At 37.0% G+C, this 19,968-nt stretch overlaps 1 protein-coding gene across 4 annotated transcripts in view; it reads left to right on the top strand.

The window, feature by feature from the left end:
• PTGR2 (prostaglandin reductase 2) overlaps positions 1-19,328 on the top strand; it is a 46,867-nt gene extending 27,539 nt beyond the window's left edge. For all 4 annotated transcript variants that reach the window (XM_037835286.1, XM_037835282.1, XM_037835283.1 and 1 more), the window contains 6 exons: positions 12,709-12,879; positions 13,678-13,887; positions 14,693-14,814; positions 16,109-16,196; positions 17,619-17,658; positions 18,569-19,328. In XM_037835286.1, coding sequence (XP_037691214.1) covers positions 12,709-12,879; positions 13,678-13,887; positions 14,693-14,814; positions 16,109-16,196; positions 17,619-17,658; positions 18,569-18,645 — 708 coding nt within the window. In that variant the 3' untranslated portion in view covers positions 18,646-19,328. The remainder of the gene's footprint in view (positions 1-12,708; positions 12,880-13,677; positions 13,888-14,692; positions 14,815-16,108; positions 16,197-17,618; positions 17,659-18,568) is intronic.
• Positions 19,329-19,968: the final 640 nt, after the last annotated feature.

Below are 19,968 nucleotides of genomic sequence, written 5' to 3'. Positions count from 1 at the left end.
TAGCTACCTCAGTCTCTTGTTTACTATTTGCTTTGTACATTTTTTTTCCATCCTTTCACTTTCACCCTACTTGTGTCTTTGAATTTAAGGTGAATCTCTTGTAAACAGCATATAATTCGTTCCTTTTTAAATCCATTCTGACAATGTCTCCCTTTTGACTGGAGAATTTAATCCATTTACATTTAAAGTCACTACTGATAATGCAGGACTTTTTTTATGCCAGTACTGGCATTTATAGTTATCTATATGGTTATCTTTACTGGAAGTTTTTATTTCTTTATGCCTCTCTGATCAGCTATGTCATGTCCTTTCCTTTCAGTCAGAACTCCCTTTAGCATTGCTTATACTGTAGGTCTAGTGGTGATAAACTCCCTTAGCTTTTGTTTTTCTGATAATATTTTAATCTCTCCCTCATTTTTCAAAGATGGTCGCTCCAGATATAAAATTTTTGGTTGACATTTGTTTTCCTTCAGCACTTTAAATATTTTGTCCCATTACCTTGTATCCATGGTTTCTGATGAAAAATCAGCACTAATACTAATCTTATGGGGACTCCCTTTTACATAACATATAGTTTTTTTCTTGCAGCTTTCAGAACTCTTTCCTTGTCCTTGGCATTTGACGGTTTGATTACTCTGTGTCTGAGTGTTTTTTGTTTGTTTGTTTGTTTACCCTTTTTTGGGATTTGTTGGACTTCTTGAATGTTTATATTCATGTCTTTCATTACATTTGGAACTTTTCTGCCATTATTTCTTTTAATATTCCTTCTGCTGCCTTCTTTCTTCTCTTTCCTGGACTCTGATAATGCATATATTAGTATGCTTTATGATATCTCACAGGTCTCTTAGGCTCTGTTCAGCTTTATTTTCTCTTTCTTTTTTCTTTCTGCTCAGCAGACTGAATCATGTTAATTGTTTTGTCTCACTGATTCTTTCTTCTGCTGGCTCCCATTTGCTGTAGAAACCCCCTAGGAGATTTCTCATTTCTGTCATTGTGGTGTTCAAGTCCAATAATTTTGTTTGATTGCTTTGTTTTTTAAATTTAATTTTATTGAGATTGTTCACATACCATACACTTATCCAGAGATCCAAAGTGCACAATCAGTTGCCCACAATACCATCATATAGCTGTGCATCCATCACCACAGGTTTTTTTTTCAATTTTTAGAACATTTCCATTACTCCAGAATATAAAGACAAAAAAAGAAAACTCAAATCCTTTCATACCCCTAACCAACCCCCCTCCATTATTGACTCATAGTATTGTTGTAGTACACTTGTTACTATTGATGAAAGAATGTTAAAATACTACTAACTGTAGTACATAGTTTGTAATAGATAAATCTTTTCCCTATGTACCGCTCTATTATTAACTTCTAGTTATAATGTCATACATTTGTTCTAGTTCATGAAAGAGATTTCTGATATTTCTACAGTTAATCATGGAGATTGTCCACCACAAGGTTCACTGTTTTATACATACCCATGTTTTAACCTCCAACTTTCCTTCTGGTGACTAAGCTTCCCCTTTCCACCACATTCACATACCATTCAGCACTGTTACTTATTCTCACAATAATGTGCTACCATCACCTCTTTCCATTTCCCAACACTGAAGTTCAACCTAGTTGAACATTCTGCTCATAATAAGCAACTGCTCCCCATTCTCTATCCTTGTTCTATATCCTGGTAATTCATGTCTATGAGTTTACATATTATAATTAGTTCATATCAGTGAGACCATGCAATATTTGTCATTATGTGTCTAACTTATTTCACTCAATGTGGTGCCCTCATGGTTTCATCATCAATCCAATTTTTTTTTTAAAGATGATTTTCTTCACTCATCATACTTTCCATCCTAAGTAAATAATTGATGGTTCCCTGTATAGTCATATATTTATGTATTCACCACCATCACCACTATCTATATAAGGACATCTTCATTTCTTCCACAAAGGAGAAAGAGTCAAAGAAGGTAGAGAGACAAAAGAAAAAGAATAAGAAAGAAAGAAAAAAAAATGGCAGCTAAAAAGCAACAAAAGGAAAGATAGAATTAACCCGAAGTAGAATAAAGAGTCAGACAACATCACCAGTGCCAGGAGTCCCATACCCCTCCCTTATGTCCCCCTCTTATAGGCATTTAGCTTTGGTATATTGCCTCTGTTACATTAAAGGAAGCATAATACAATGTTTCTGTCAACTATAGTCTCTAGTTTGCATTGATTGTATTTTTTTCCCCAATACCATCCTATTTTTAACATCTTGCAAGGTTGACATTCATTTGTTCTCCCTCATTTAAAAACATATTTGTACATTTTATCACAATTGTTGAGCGCTCCAGGTTTCATTTAATTATACAGTCCCAGTCTTTATCTTTCCTCTTTCCTTCTGGTGTCCCACATGCTCCTAACTTTCCTCTTTCAACCATACTCACAGTCATCTTTGATCACTGTACTTACATTGCTGTGCTACCATCACCCAAAATTACGTTCCAAACCTCTCACTCCTGTCTTTTCCTGTCTGTCTGTAGTGCTCCCTTTACTATTTCCTGTAGTACAGGTATCTTGTTCACAAACTCATTGCCTGTTTGTCAGAGAATATTTTAAGTTCTCCCTCATATTTGAGGGACAGCTTTGCCGGATATAGGATTCTTGGTTGGCGGTTTTCTCTTTTCAATATCTTAAATATATCACACCACTTCCTTCTTGCCTCCATGGTTACTACTGAGAAATCCGCACATAGTCTTATCAAGCTTTCTTTGTATGTGATGGATCGCTTTTCTCTTGCTGCTTTCAGGATTCTCTCTTTGTCTTTGACGTTTGATAATCTGATTATTGAGTGTCTTGGCATAGGTCTATTCATATGTATTCTGTTTGGGGTATGCTCCACTTCTTGCATCTGTAATTTTATGTCTTTCATGAGAGATGGGAAATTTTCATTGATTATTTCCTCTATTATTGCTTCTGCCCCTTTTCCCTTCTCTTCTCCTTCTGGGACACCCATGACACATACATTCATGTGCTTCATTTTGTCATTCAGTTCCCTGAGACATTGCTTATATTTTTTCATTCTTTTTCCTATCTGTTCTTTTGTTTGTAGACTTTCAGGTGTTTTGTTTTCCAGTTCCTGAGTGTTTCCTTCTGCCTCTTTTTTTTTTGTAACTCATTTTTATTGAGATATATTCACATACCATGCAGCCATACAAAACAAAGCTTACATTCAGTTGTTTATAGTACCATTATATAGTGCGTTATTCACCAAAATTAATTTTTGACAGTTTCATTACCACACACACAAAAATAATATGAATAAAAATTAAAGTGGCAAAGAATAAAGTAAAAATGAACATTGGGTGCCCCCCCCCCCATTTTTTACTCATCCATCAATAAACTAGACAAAGGGGAGTGTGGTCCATATGGGTTTCCCAATCACATTGTCACACCTCATAAGCTGTATTTTTATACAATCATCTACAAGATTCATGGGTTATGGGTTGTAGTTTGATAGTTTCAGGTATTCACTGCTAGCTATCCAATTCATTAGAACCTAAAAAGGGTTGTCTATATTGCACGTAAGAGTGCCCACCAGAGTGACCTCTCAGCTTCTTTTGGAATCTCTCTGCCACTGAAGCTTATTTCATTTCCTTTCACATCCCCCTTTTGGTCAAGAAGATGTTCTCCATCCCACGATGCTGGGTCTAGATTCCTCCCTGGGAGACATATTCCACATTGCCAGGGAGATTCACTCCCCTGGGTGTCAGATCCCACATAGGGGGGAGGTCTTCTGCCCCTTGAGATCTGCTGTTGTATGTCTCTGTTGTTTTTCATCTCTTGGGTTGTGCTTTTCATTTCTCAGGATTCTGCCAGTTATTTTTAAACTTTCGATTTCTACCGTATGTTCGTCCAGTGTTTTCTTTATAGCCTTCATCTCTTTTGTTATATCTTCCCTGAACTGGTTGATTTGGTTTTTGATTTGGTTTAGCATATTTCTTTGAAAATCTTTTATAGATTGTTTCATTAAAATAAAACAATATCTTAACTGTATCTTGATTGAGGTGTAAGTTTGTTCCTTTGACTGGGCCATATCTTTTGTTTTTCTAGTATAGATTGTAGTTTTCTATTGTCTGGGCATCTGGTTTCTTTGGTTTCCCCAGTCAGATTTTCCCAGACCAGAACAAGTTCAGGTCTCAGAATTGGGTTATATTCAGGGTGTATCTTAGAAGAATGACAGACTTTTCTGTGTGGTCTCCAGTCGCTGTGCTTTTCCTAACCTGCCCAGCAGGTGGTGCCTGTCAGCCTGTCACTCCCAACTGGTATAAGGAAATGTGGCCCCTTCAGTTTCTGTTTTGGCTGTTTTCCCCCAGGCTCTGGGGTCTGGTTCTGAAGAGGAAGCTGGGCCCCACCTTACTCTTAGGGAAGATAAACCCCCTAGGGATTTATCATCTGTATTTGAATAGTCTCTCTCAATCTGTTATCTCCACCCCGTCTGGGTCAGAATGCTGCAAACTGAAAAGGGCTGAGGCTCTCTCCTCTGAGCCCCTCAGGTTGAGAGAGAGAAAATGGGACATAAGCCCCCTTTTAGAGCCAGTACATGGCCCCCCAGTTTCACTCATTGGCCAGAGGTAACACCTGGTATTCTGGGCTCCCCCTCCTGGGGCAGATGATTCTTCTGGTTCTTTAAGGTCAGTCATCCCTAAAAGCCTATGTCTGCTTGTAGGGGGTTTGTAGCTTGTATTCAGCAGTCCACGTTTGTTAATTAAAACCGCATTCGGTTGACCTATATTCGCTTGCTGAGAGAGTGCTGCTAATTTCTACCACAGTGAGGTTTTGCAGCTAAGCCTGCTATGGGGGGAGGGGGCTCCTGGCAGAGTTCCACAGTTTTTACTTGCAGATTTTATGCTGCGATCTCAAGCATTCCTCCCAATCCAGGTTGGTGTGTGATGTGTGGACAGTCACAGTTGTCCCCAGCAGTTATTGAAAATTATTTACTAGTTGTTCTTGGTTGTTCATTAGTTGTTCCAGGGGACTGACTAAATTCCACTCCTCTCTATGCTGCCATCTTTCCCCCACTCTGATTGCTTTTTAATTTTCTATCTTTTTATTGCGATTCTCATATCACAATGTCCAAAGTCTGATGTTCTTCATTGACAGGCTCAGGATTTTAATGTTATGCCTTTGGATGGGCCCTCATTTCTTTTCTTTCTTTGTTTTTTTTTTTTTTTTTTTTTTGCCTTGTAATCTTTTGTTCCACACTGTACATTTTAGTGTTAACTCTGGGTTTATTCTCTAGGCTGTCTGTTCCTTAAGTTGGCATCCAGCTAGTGATATTGCAGAGATTTTCTTGAGTGCTAGGAACTAACAAAAACAAAGAAACCAATGGTAAAAACACCATTCACAGTTTTTACAAATTGGCTCTGTGTTGGCTGGTGTACTCCTTCAGAGTTTAGTTCTCCTCTCAAGATGATCAGCCCAAGGCAAAAGTGAAGTGCCAGATCCTCTCTGTCTTTTCTGAGTCTGTTTCTTGAACTGGTGTTTCCTGGACTTGTGCTTGCTGGTGGCCTTAGGAATTCCCCCTTTTACAGGTTTCAGAATGACTCTTCTGCTCCATGTGTAATTGACTTTCTGCCACTTCCATGTGCTCTATTGTGTGTCATAAAGCCTGTATTCTTTTGCTTCAGGCCACTTTGTCTTAATTATTTCTTACACTGGTTTAACTGCCTGCTAGGTTCTTGGTCTGCAGGGGACATACTGGGAAGTTGAGCCTGAGTCTTTCTGGCATCAACATAGAGACACCCCAGTAAGCACATAGGGATTACTGTGCACCCTCTCTCACAGGGGCAGGGACCCACAATGGGAGGGGTTTGGGAGCAGAAAGTAAGGATGCTATGAGCTAGTTGTGTTTTCTTGATTCAGCATTCATCCAGTTACTGCAAACATCTAACTGCATTCTGGAGTTCTGGGGAAGACGGTTCTCTCAGTTTTTGGTAGTTTTTCATAGATTCTGTGGGGGAACATCACCCTGAAGCATCTTATGCTGCCATCTTGGTTGAAACAAACAGTATTTTTTTAAATTCAATTTTACTGAGATATATTCACATACCATATAGTCTTCCATGGTGTGCAATCAGTTGTTCACAGTACCATTATATAGTTGTGCATGCATGACCACAATCAATTTTTGAACATTTTCATTACCACCCACAAAAAAGAATAAGAATGAAAGCAAAAAAGAACACCCAAAACATCCCATACCCCCCATCCCTCCATATTATTCATTTACTTTTTATCCTCATTTTTCTATTCATCTGTCCCTACACTGTATAAAGGGAATGGGAGCCACAAAGTTTTCACAATCAGATGGTCACAGGGTAAGCTATACAATCATCTTCAAGAATGAAGGCTACTGGGTTGCAGTTCAGCAGTTTCAGTTATTTCCTTCTAGCTATTCCAAATATCCTGACTTCCAGTTCACTGATCCTTTCTTCTGTTGTATGTCTCCACTGTGTTTTTCATCTCTTTTGTTGTGCCTTTCATTCCCATAAGTTCTGCCATTTGTTTTTTCAAGTTCATGAGTTCTTCTTTATGGTCATCCAGTGTCTTCTTTGTATACTTCATCTCTTTTGCCACATTTTCCTTCATCTTGTTGGTTTGGTTTAGGAGATTTGTTTGAACATCTTTAAATAGTTGTTTCAATTCCTGTATCCCCGTTGAACTGTTAGTATGTTCCTTTGGCTGGTCCATATTTTCATGTTTCCTAGTATGGCTTGTTATTTTTAGCTGTCTAGGCACCTGATTTTCTTGATTAGTTTATTCTGGAGCTTGTTTTCACACTTTCACCTAGGGTTTTTTGTTGGTTGACTTTGTTCTCTATCCGTTGGTGTTCTGTTCAACTTATTCTAGACCTCTAACATAGCTTCTATTTAGTTGATCAGAATTTTTCACCTCTTGTTTTTCTGGTTGTTGCTCTGCCTCTATGTAACCTTTTTGTCGGAGGGTCTCTCCAGATATGGTCAACCTCAATCAGGTTTTCCCAGTCCAGAGAGGCCCAGGTCTCAGGAGGAGGATATGGAGTTTCCCTGAGAATGAAACCCTCCTGTGAGTCCTCTAGACTCTGTGCTTTACCTAGCCTGTCCAGCAGGTGGCACTTCTCAGCCCACAGCTCCCCACCAGTGTAAAGAGATGCCACAGGTACCTTTAGTTCTCTGCAGACTCTCTGTGCAGGGCATGGCTGACTGACGCTGGTTTGTTTTGCAGCCCCTGGGCTCTGAGTTCTTTGAAGAAGGGCCTCCACTTGAGCTGGACACGCCTCCCTTATGTTGGGGAAGTTATGCCCTTTAGGGAATTGTCTCCCCCACTAGATTCATTGCTTTGTCTGTCAGACTTATCTCAGCTCTCTGTTGCCTGGGTCCAGAGGCCAGTTGCAAATATCTGAGGCTTTTAGTAAAGAGCTACTTAGAATAGTTATTTAAAAAAAGAGAGAAAGAAATCCCTTTTCAAGGCATTTCCTCAGCCCCCAAGTTTCATCAGTCCCAGTATGAACTATTTAAAGATATGGCCTTTAGCTATTATCTCTTTCACCTGAATAGTTACACTCCACAGCTTTAATTCCACCCTTGCCCTGGGCGGTGGTGAAGATGGGGCTTTGAGGAACTATTGAAGTGTAAAAAGATGAAGCTTCAGAGTGAGAAAAGGGAAAACAGCAACAACAACAACAACAAAACCGTTTTAAGAGTGGGACCGCTGCTCATCAGGTTTGCAAATGAAAGCAGGATTTAGTGCCAGTTTCTATGTGCCCCTTTTTTCTTGGAGTCTGGCCCTTTTCCAGTGTTCTGAACATTTCCAACTCCAAAAGTCTGTTTTATTTATTTATTTTTTCCTGTTATCATTAGCCCTGCCCTTCTCTCTGCTGGGCCAAAGAGCCCCTGGTTTTTTGTTTTTGTTTTTTTTCATGCCTGTTCCTGGTTTACCTGTGATTGGAGATTTTATTCAGCAGTCCCAGTTTGTTAATTAATTCTGCTGTTGAGGCTGTGTTGAGCCCCTCTTCTTGCTCCCAGCACAGATTGTTTCTTTTTTCCCTCAGGGAGCCAGCTCCAAGACAGTCTGCCATGCCTGGTGGGGAGGGCCACCAGTCCCCTGGCCAGGGAAACTTACATTTTTTTGCTGCAATCTCAGCCATTCCACCCATTCCAGACTAGTATACGATGCATGACTGGTCATCAAAAACCCCCAAAAGGCTGTTTCATACAGTTCCTGGCTATTTACCAGCTGCTCTAGAGAAGTGACTAAATTCCACACGTCACCACTCCACCATCTTGCCCTGCCTAGCTATTCCAATACAGTAAAAACTAAAAAGGGATATCTATATAATGGATAAGAAAAACCTCCAGAATGACCTGTCAACTCTATTTGAGATCTCTCAGCCACTGTAACTTTATTTTGTTTCATTTCTCTTCCCCCTTTTGGTCTAAGAAGGCTTTCTCAATCCCACAATGTCAGGGCCAAGCTCATCCTTGTGAATCATGTCCCATGTTGCCAGAGAAATTTGCACCCCTGGGAGTCATGTCCCATGTAGGGGAGAGGGCAGTGACTTTACCTGAAGTGTTGGCTTACAGAGAGAGAGATCACATATGAGCAACAAAAGAGTTCTCTGGTGGTGACTCTTAGGCACCATTTTAAGTAGGCTTAGCCTCTCTTTTGCAGTAACAAACTTCATAAGGGCAAGCCCCAGATCAAGGGCTCGACCTTATAAATTGTTAGCCCCCAGTGCTTGTGAGACTGTCATTAATTCCCCAGGTGGGGAAATTTAATATTTCCACATTTTCCCACAGTCCCTCAAGGGGGCTTTGCAAATACAATTTTATTCCCTGCCTAATTTACTCTGGGATGTATAGGGTCTTCACACTAACTTATACAAACCAACCAGATTTCACGCCTTGTTCAACATTCCATGTTATTATGTTGTTTGAATAAACTGACCATACATGTTAAATTATATAAAGTGTTACAAAAAATAAAGATATTGCACCTAATAAACATCTCTTCTTTGGTCTCATATAGAAGTTGAAGTTTTAAAAACACCGTCAATATCATCCTTTATCCTTTAGTCTGATTTATCTTCGTCCTAACCAAGTCCATTTCGTTTTATCTCTAACTGAGTCTCATCTCTTTTTTCACGTTCTTTTATATTTGCTCTCTTGGGTAAAATGCTGACATTCATAGATGCCAGACTCTAGCTCTGAGTCTCAGGAGTCACACAGATACCCAAAGTTCCAGGGACCGACCAGGTTATACACGCAGAGCTCAGTATCTCAGAATTTAGAAATAACCATTACAACTCAGGAATAGATGTAACTGCCATAAGACTTATAATCTAGGAACCTTTACCATAAACCTTCCCCTGATAACCTATGCTTTCAGACTCAATCCTCAGAGTTTGCACATTATAGTTGGTCCATATTAGTGAGGCATTGAATGTTTTTCTTTTCATTCCTGGTTTATTTGACTCAACATACTGTCCTTAATGTCCATTCACCTACGACTTCACTCTGGTAGCAGCTGAGTATTCCATTGTATGTATACACTACAGTTCACCATTCCGTTCATCAGTAGGTCACCTCCATTCACTGCAAATTATGAATACTGCCACCATAAACCCCACTGTGCAAATGTCCATTCATGTCCCTCTTTTCAGTTCTTCCAAATATATTCCCAATAACCAAGTTGCAGGACCATATGGTAACTGCATGCTTAGCTTCCTGTAGAACCACCACATTCCCATCCAGATGGCTGCACCATTCTACTTCCTCACCAATGGTGATGAGGTACTTCCCTTTCTCCACATTTTCTCCCGCACTTGTATCTCTCTATTTATGTTTTAGATGGTTTTATTCACAGATCATACATTCCATCCTATGTAAACAATCAATGGTTCCCAGGCTAATCACATAGTTATGCATTCACCACCACTCTCTCTATAAGGACATTTCCTTTTCTTCCACAAAGAAAGAGGAAGAGGAGACAAAAGTAAAAAGAAAAAAGAAAAAGAATGTCAATTAAAAAGCAACAAAAGAAAAAATTAAATTAAAATAAAATGCAATAAAAAAGTCAGACAGTACTATAACTCATAGTAACTTTGGAAATTTCCTATATATCTACTTATTAAATCATACTTTGTAAGTTATTACCTTTTTGTATATATTTATATTTCATAATAAGGAAATAACTGAAACTCTGAAATTGCAGTCTATAATATTCTTTGACATTTAGCTTTGATATATTGCCTTTGTTACAATTAATGGAAGCGTATTACAATGTTACTGTTAACTATAGACTCTAGTTTGTATTGATTGTATTTTTCCCCAACAGCATCCCATTTTTAACACCTTGCAAAGTTGACATTCATTTTTTCTTCTTTATGTAAACACATATTTGTACATTTAATCACAATCATTGACCACTCTAGGTTTCACTGAGTTACGCAGTCCCAGTCTTTATCTTCTCTCTTTCCTTGTGGGGTCCTACATGCCCCTAAACTTCCTCTTAAAGCCGTACTTCACAGTCATCTTTGTTCAGTGTACTTATATTATTGTGCTACCATCACCCAATATTATGCTCCAAACCCCTCTCTCCTGTCTTTTTCTATCTGTCTGTAGTGCTCCCTTTAGTATTTCCTATAGAGCAGGTATAGTGTTTACAAACTCTCTCAGTGTCTGTCTGAGAATGTTTTAAACTCTCCCTCATTTTTGAAGGACAGTTTTGCTGGATATAGAATTCTTGATTGGCATTTTTTCTTTTTCAGTACCTTAAATGTATCATACCACTACCTTCTTGCCTCCATGGTTTCTACTGAGAAATCCACACATAGTCTTATCCCTTGTATGTGATGGATTGCTTTTCTCTTTCTGCTTTCAGAATTCTCTCTTTGACATTTGATAATCTGTTTATTAAGTGTTTTGGCATAGTTCTCTTTGGATCTATTCTGTTTGGGGTATGCTGTGCTTCTTGGATCTGCAATTTTATGTCTTTCATAAGAGATGGGAAATTTTTGGTGATTATTTCCTCCATTAATGTTTCTGCCCCTTTTCCCTTCTCCTTCTGGGACCCCATGACACATACATTTTGTGCTTCATGTTGTCATTCAGTTTCCTAAGATGCTGCTCATATTTTTCCATTCTTTTCCTTATCTTTTCTTTTGTGTGTAGGATTTCAGATGTCCTGTCCTCTAGTTCATGAATCTTTTCTTCTCCCTCTTCAAATCTGCTGTTGTATGTTTCTACTGTGTTTTTCATCTCCTTTATTGTGCCTTTCATTTCCATTGTTTTTTCAAACTTTCAAGTTCTTCCTTATGTTCACTCAATATCTTCTTTATATCCTTCATCTCTTTTAGCATATCTTCCCTCAACTCGTTGATTTGATTTTTTGATTGATTTAGGAGATTTGTTTGATTAATAATTAGTTGTTTCAATTCCTGTATCTCAGTTGAAGTGTAACTTATTTCCTTTGACTGGGCCATATCTTCGTTTTTCCTAATGTGACTCATAATTTTTTGTTGTCTAGGCATCTGGTTCCCTCATTTACCCCAGATTTTTTCAGACCAGAAGGGTCCAGGTCTCAGGAGGAAGGTGTAAACAGTATCACGTTTCCCTGAGGGTGAAACCCTGCAGGTTGTCAGACTTTCCTGTGAGGCCTCTAGACTGTGCTTTTCCCTTATGCCCAGCAGGTGGTGCTTGTCAGCCTGCAGCTCCCCACTGGTGTAAAGAGGTGCAGTCCCTTTAATTCTCAGGGGACCCTGTTCTGGCCAGGGGCTAAGGGTGTCAGAAGCCAAGCTTAAGTTGTTTCTGGTTCCCCTCTCCCTTGGTTCCGAGGTCTGAATTCTCAGGGAGGCCAACACTTGAGCTGGGTCTCACCTCCCTTTTCTTAGGGAAGATACACCCTTTAGGGAGTTATCTTATACACTTGAATTCTCCTTTGTTGCTCTGTGTTAACTCCACTCTTGCCTGGATCATTGCTGACAATTGAAATGCCTGAGGCTTTCTCTACTGAGCTACTTAGAATGAGAAAAAAAAAAAGGGAAAAAGAGAGAAAGCCCATTTTCAGAGCCAGTCCCCAGCTCCCCAGTTTCACTGTTTAAGTGGAGTTATTACCCAGTTCTCTTGCTCCTTTTCTTGGGACACAGCTATTTTCCAGTATTCTGAGCTCAGTCATCTCCAAAAGCCTCTGTTTTTATTTAAGTGTTTTTTGTTTTTGTTTTTGTTTTTTTTCTGTCAGCTCTACCTCCTCTCTGCTGGGAGCTTAGGGTTTATCTGTGCTTGTAGCTTTTATTCAGTAGTCCAAATTTGTTAAAACTGTAATTGGAGCTTGGTTGAGCTATATTCCCTTGCTCTGGCAGGGACTATTTCTTTCTCCCACAGTGAGGTTTTGCAACTCAGTCTGCCATGCTGGTAGGGGAGGGGCACCACATCTGCAGTTTGGGGAGCTTTACTTATAGTTCTTATGCTGCAATCTTAGCCGTTCCACCCATTCCAGGCTGCTGTATAGTATGTGTTCAGTCATGGATGTCCCCCCAGCAGTTGTTCCAGACTTTACTAGTTGTTCCTGGCTATTTACTAGTTGCTCTAAAGGATTAACTAAATTTCACACCTCTCTATGCTGCCATCTTGCCTTGCCTCTCCCAGTATTATTTTTAAAAGGTATGTATTTTATTTTAGGTAGACCCACAACTTGTGGATGGACATCTTTCGTACTTTCTTGGAGCTATAGGTATGCCTGGTTTGACTTCCTTGATTGGGATACAGGAAAAAGGTCATATAACTGCCGGATCCAATCAGACAATGGTTGTCAGTGGGGCTGCTGGTGCTTGTGGATCCTTGGCTGGGCAGGTAAACTTTCTGAGGATTATTTGATTTTCTAAAAAAATGTAGCCCTAATTCAATCTCTGAATACATGTATATAATTTAAAATAGGTAATTGAACAAATGGAATATAGTATGATTATTTTACACTTTGCTGGTAGAAACGGTGTTATTACCTGCTTAGACTCTCTTAATAACATGAAAAATGTTATAGGTTTTTGATCCTCATTATCTTTTCACCAAAAATAGACATGCTAAATGCTGGATCATTGCTTTCATCAATATAAGGAAGAGAATCATAGGTTAGCTGTCTGGAATTCCATGAATTAAAAAAAAATTATCTCATATTTCAAAGAAATATCTTCAAATAATAAAGCACTCAGTTGGTTATAGAAATGGAATAAATATTTTGATAGAATTTTAAGTAGTGCATTGTTGAACAAATAATAGCCTTTATAGTGTGAAACCATTGAAACAAAACATTTTATCCTAGTTGTATTTTTAATTCCTCAAAGGCTTGAAAAAAATTGAATTATGGGATAGTGTTATTTTGGTCTAAACATTCCTTTTATGGAATCAGGTTTACATTGTGAATTTTAACATTCAAACTAAGTCTAATTTTATTCAGTTAAAAAAATTTTTATGGCTGACATAGAATTTGCTCAGTTCTATGGATTTCATATTACTTTTAGCTAAAAGCAGTGTGATCTAAAAGAAATTATTATGAACACTCTCAAGTACTTGTAACATCTTAGATGTGTTCACGTTTTTGCATTTAAATGTGACAATATAGAGCTATTTAATTTTCAAAAATTTGTCCCCTAGATTGGCCATTTGCTGGGCTGTTCCAGTGTGGTGGGAATTTGTGGAACAGAAGAGAAATGCCTCCTTTTGACTTCAGAACTGGGCTTTGATGCAGCAATTAATTATAAAAAAGGGAATATAGCAGAACAACTGCGTGAGTTATGCCCAGCTGGAGTGGATGTTTACTTTGACAATGTCGGCGGTGACATCAGTAACACCGTGATAAGTCAGGTTGTTGATTTGTTTCTGTTAAAAATTTGAATAGTATATTTTATTTGTTGTTTTTACCTGATACTGAAAGGTATTATTTTTAGTACCTTTTTACCTGTTACTGAAAGGAAAAAAGAAACTACAGAAAATTGTAGTGTTATTGTATCCAATAACATGATGTTGATGATCAGTAATTAGATGATACTAAAGATCTGGTAATATCTATTTCCATTTGCTTGCTGAATTGCACTGTGAGCATCAATTTCATTTCTTTGCTAGCCATATTATCTTATATTTTTCACCTTTAATATATTTTTGGGAAACATTATAGTTGCATTATTGAAATGGTGAAGTTCTGACCCCTAATTTGCCATCAGCCAACCTAACGTCATGGCCCCAAACTTTGGGTAAGGAATGGATTTTCATATGTTGCAGGTTTTTAAGTATTTTTATGGCAGTGCTATAAAATATCAACATTAACTATTAACACTGTATGGTCCTTTATTATATGTATAATTATTTGCAGTTAAGTTTAAATTATTTATATCAAGGGAAATATTCTACTACTACTATCAGAAGTAAGAACAGCAACAGTGACAACTGATGTACGTTTTTTGCTGATTACCAAACTCTCATTTACCTTTCAAGTTCCTTGGAAGTGGACTTATTTTCTTACTAATTAAAACTCTGAAATATATATAATGGGAAAATCTTCAAATTTAATTGCCACTACAGTAAAGGAGGCATCATTGAGGCAGCCATAAAAATCAGTAAACATAGGAAAGACATTTATCATAGGGTATAATCACCATTTTTCTCTGAGCAGATGAATCAGAACAGTCACATCATTCTGTGTGGTCAAATTTCTCAGTACAATAAGGATGTGCCTTATCCTCCTCCACTGCCCCCTGCTGTAGAGGCCATTCAGAAAGAAAGAAACATCACGAGGTGTGTTCTTCTTGTTTGCCCGTTTTATCAGGTTCAAAGGGGCTTAAATATCGTAAATGTATATGAAATGTATTGTTCTTCATATGTTTATTATTCCCTGTTAAGTAAAACTTGAAACTATACATTTTAAAATGTTGTTTTGTCATATTTACTTTACAGATTCTTTAAACAATAAGAAAAGATTTTGTTGAGTTTCCCAGCTGCATAATTAGCGATAATACATTTTGAGTCCGAAATCTAAAATCTATTTCAGAGTTCCTGAGAAATTATAGTTCACCTTTATGAAATTTTCAAGCCAACATTATGACAAGAATGTTGCCCAAGATAAGTAATGTAGGCAGTTAATTATATTATAAACAAACAGTTACGTTACTGATATTGCAATATATTGAAAGGGAAATCACCTTTTCCTCATAAAGGAGCAAACTGCTTGGTAATTGAAATTGCCCTTCTTGTTTGCAGATGTTTGTATCACTGATAGATTGTTAGAGTAGCCAAGAAATTTCTAATTACAATGCCCACCTGTGGATTAATGGTTTAAAAAAATTATGGAGGAGAGAGTGATGGAGAAAATGTACATTTTTAAACCAGTTCAATATTTAGGTTTCAGTTAACTGGCACCGTATAAGGTAACTTAAACATTCTGTTAAAAATTCATCTATTCTATCATTCAGAACTCTTTGGGTTCAGTGATAGAGATTCAATCCCCATTGCTTTTAGGGCAAAGGTAATTTATTGGCTCATGTATATGAGAAGTCCAAGAGTAGTACCAGCTTAGATTTGACTGGGTGCAGAGTTCGCACTGTGACATCAGGGCTCAGTTTTTCTCCACTTCTGGGCTTTTCTTTTCTCTGGCTCTGATCTCTACAGGATTTCTCACTGTGGCAGCAAGAGGATAACTGGTAGCTCTGCTTCTACATTTTAGCAAGTTAGCAGTCCATGCAAAAGGAGAGCATCTCTCTCCTTGTGGTTTCATTAAGTCCCAAAGCTTTTTGGATACTTATTGGCTCTGACTGGCCTGGATTAGGTCACTTGAGGGTGGGGAAAGGGTGTTTCCCACAAAGGAAAATCAGAGTATTACTAAAAGGGGCTGTGGATGCTGGACAGACAAAAATAGAAGCCCACTACATTTACTAGTGTAGCTATATCTAAAACTACATCTGACCCGATTCAGTGTGATTAAGTCCTAATATTAAAGAATGAACAGGTATCAGAGTTCAGGAATGATTTGATCTTGGAGTCTTTCACTCCTTTTCTATTTTCTGATCATTATCCTTTTCTTTTCCCACTACAGGGAAAGATTTCTGGTATTAAATTATAAGGATAAATTTGAGCCTGGCATTCTACAGCTGAGTCAGTGGTTTAAAGAAGGAAAACTAAAGGTAGAACCTGCTTCTATTCTTTATCAATATAATTTTTCCTATGTTACTTGATATATTTTGTATTACTTGAATTTAGTTTTATAATTAAAATTCCTACAAAAGCAAAATATACTGAAAATTATAACATAACTTTGCTTCCCAGGAGAGTATAACCTCCTGATTGAGAAACCCTCTTATTATTCCTTTTATTTAAAATTTTATTTAGCTTTACTTTACATAGATTATATTACAAAGTCAATAGTTTCTTGTTTCCTCCAATTATAAAATTTTAATAGTTGTTCATTTGAAAAATATTAACTGAATGCTACTATGTTTTAGAAGCTGTGCTTTCTTAAATTATATAAGCACCTCCCCAAATCTCTACCTCTCTACCACCACACTTCTTTTCTGCCCTCCCTTGGACATTCTGATATATCTTTTGGTTATTGGTTGAAAACCATGAGTTATTAATCTGGGATCTGCAGACCTGACCTAGAATGTTATTGAAACTTGCAAATGACTGTATATAAAGTTGTATGTGTGTGTGCTTTATGTGTTTTGTTTTCTGGAGAAAGGGTATATAGCTTGTGATCCACCATCTGAAGCGTAGATAATGGGAAAAATAGTATTTTAGTTTAAAAGAAATCAGTTGGATAGGAAACTTTTCTGTGCTGTCTCTATGAGATGAAGAATGTTTTTAGACAGAAAGTACTAAATAGTATTGCTGCCTTTTGCCAAAATGAAAACTGTTCTGGTTTACTAATGCTGCCATTATGCAAAATACCAGAAAATGGATTGGCTTTTATAAAGGGGGTTTATTTGGTTAAAAAGTTAGTCTTAAGGCCATAACGTTTCCAAGGTAAGGCATTAACAACAGGGTACCTTAACTGAAGGATGGCCAATGGCGTCCGAAAACCTTTGTTAGCTGGTGTCTGCTTGCTCCCAGGTCGTGTTTCAAAATGGTGTGCTCCAAAATGTCGGTGTCAACTTCCAATGGCCATCTTCAAAATGTGTCTCTTAGCTGCAGCTAGCTATGAGCTCCTTGTACCTGAGCTTTTATAGGGCTCCAGTGAATTAATCAAGGCCCATGCTGAATGGGCAGGGCCATGCCTCAATGGAAATTATCTCATCAGATTTATCAACTACAGTTGGGTGGGTCATGTCTCCATGGAAACAACCTAATCCAAAGGTTCCAACTTAATCAATTCTAATACATATGCCCCCACAAGATTGCATTAAGGAATATGGCTTTTTCTGGGGGACATAATATATACAAACCAGCACAAAAGCTATTAAATAAAAACATTGAGGTCTAAATAATAATAATAATATGGTATATGGGAACCCTGTATTTTATGCATGATTTTTCTGTAAATCCACAACTTGTAAAAAAATAAGAAAAAAAGAATACTAAATACTAAATCTAGCCATTTTGATTTACAGATTAAGGAGACTATGATAAATGGGTTGGAAAACATGGGAGGTAAGATCAATGTGGATTTATTTATTATGTACATGTGCTCAACATATTCTATTTTTTTCTTTTACTGCTACCACTCTAGTACTTTTTCTTTTGTAATCACTTCTTTCTTTCCTGTCAAACTGTACTATAGTTTCCTTAAATTTTTAATCAAAGTTCATGAAAATTCAACTTAATTATATTTAAGAGGTAATATTTTCACATTTTAAATTGTAAAATAAGTATAGCATTGGGTTTATAAACAGCTTATGAAGAAATGAATGCAAGAGTTGTGAAAGTCATTTAGCCTGTAGGTAGCTTTTTCAGATTGAATGGCTTTGAAGCATACAATTATATTAAACAAATTTTAAATATTTAGTTGTCTTTTTTTCCTAACATAAAGATTTTGACATTCCCTTTCATTCGTTTGAAAAAGGATTAAATCAGAACTGATTTTTCTTCCCTTTTTTTCCAGAAAAAATTCAAATATATTTGGTTAACATGTTTGCTAAACAGAAATAGGAATTTCACTCCGTTGTCTGGTATAACAGATGTGTATATCACTTCTTAGTAAAACTCTGTGATTAAATTTCTAATATTTTTGGCAGTTATTAAAAAATTTTTCACTGACAATTTGTTCCTATACTTATTTGTCTCTAGTCTTCAGATTCTTTAGACATCAGTACTGATGTAGAAATCAATTAAACATTTCCAGTTTGGGTAAAAACAATTTTTTAAGCTGTTAGCAGGGTTAGTTTGTGCTGTAACTTTGCTGTTATTTTACTTGAGGTTCCTCTTCACTTACCTTCTGTACTTAATATTAAAATCACTGATGTCAAGTGAATTGTATTTATTTTTGTTAGTCTGGCCTCCTGATAAGTATGTATGATACTGACATTGATCTTTTCAGATAACTTGGTTTTTTCCTTTCCAGCTGCATTCCAATCTATGATGACAGGAGGTAACATTGGAAAGCAGATAGTTTGCATTTCAGAAGGAATCACTTTGTAATCTCTGTAAGAGTTGTCATCAAGGAAATCACAGATTTCTATTTTGCACAGATTTTCAGGATACATTAAAAAAAATCGTAGTTTATGGATAGCTTTTTATTTAAACGTGGTCATAGGTGATATTTTCTTGGATGCTTAACATAATTCTTTCTTAGATTTTAAGTATCATATATACATTCTACTTCCAACATATGATTATTTATAGTAATAGACTGAAGTCAACATGATTATTTTTCTTTCTTTTTTTGCTTCAACTAATATTGCATATATTTGTATCAGATATTTTGAAGATACTGGAGATTTGATACAATTGTTAATGGATCATATAAAATAGAACATAAGCAATTAATTTTTATTAATTTAAAAATAGAATACTGAAGATGTACCTTTTTAGTTCAGATCATTTAAAAAATAATATTAAAATTTAACATTTTTCTGTCAATAAGTTCTAGAATTTATTTGAATAGTTGTAAACTTCCTGGGAATATCAACCTTGATAGTATTGGTTTTCAAAATAGGTTTGCTAGAAAGGAAAATCCTTTGTGAGCTTTTTATGTATCTGCCAGTAGTTGAGTCACATAAATTTGTATTTACCCAGTTATGAAGTGGGCAAAATGTGGTTTATCCTCTGATTAATAAACAAAATACATTTGGTTGTGGACAGTTTCCTTTAAAATAAAAGAGGCAAACACAAAACCTTTATTGTTTCTGATTATTAAGTTAACTGGAGGCAGAGGGGCTGTTCATTAAGGTTGGGGTGTTCTGACTGCCCATGTGCCTGACAGAGTGAGAGATCAGTATTCCTGAAAAAAAAATGCATTAATGGAGAAAGGCCAAGGGGTCCTTATGGGTGAGATAAGAACTTTGGTGTAGGAAAGGGGTGAGAGATGTTCTTGGTCAAAACCATAGACTTGGAATTTGGAACACTGAACTAATTTTCTGTGGGTGCCCATATTTAAGTAAATGCTTCAATGAGGGGTATTTTTATTTCTCCCTTTAATTTGTTCAAACAGATCTGCTTACCTCAAACAGATATGAACCCCAGCTCTGTCACTTATTAGCTGTATGGTCTTGGGAAATTGACTTAACTTCTCCAAGCCTGTTTCTTCAGCTCTTAAAAAGGAATGATCCCTGCCCTATTTATTTTATAGGCACTGTTATATATATAAAAAAAATGAGGCAATAGATGTGGAAACAGTTGGCAAAATACAGAATACTTCGCTCTTCCCACCCAGTTTGGAACACTGTATCTCCTACTAAGTATATATCCTCGTGTCCCTTTTCTTTTCTTAATTTTCTCATCACTATTTCATTCATTCAAACT

This window comes from Choloepus didactylus, chromosome 4 (genome assembly GCF_015220235.1).
Source record: "Choloepus didactylus isolate mChoDid1 chromosome 4, mChoDid1.pri, whole genome shotgun sequence".
Classification (NCBI taxonomy): domain Eukaryota; kingdom Metazoa; phylum Chordata; class Mammalia; order Pilosa; family Megalonychidae; genus Choloepus; species Choloepus didactylus.
The sequence above is the reverse complement of the archived record's forward strand: the minus strand, read 5'-3'. Positions and strand labels throughout refer to the sequence as shown.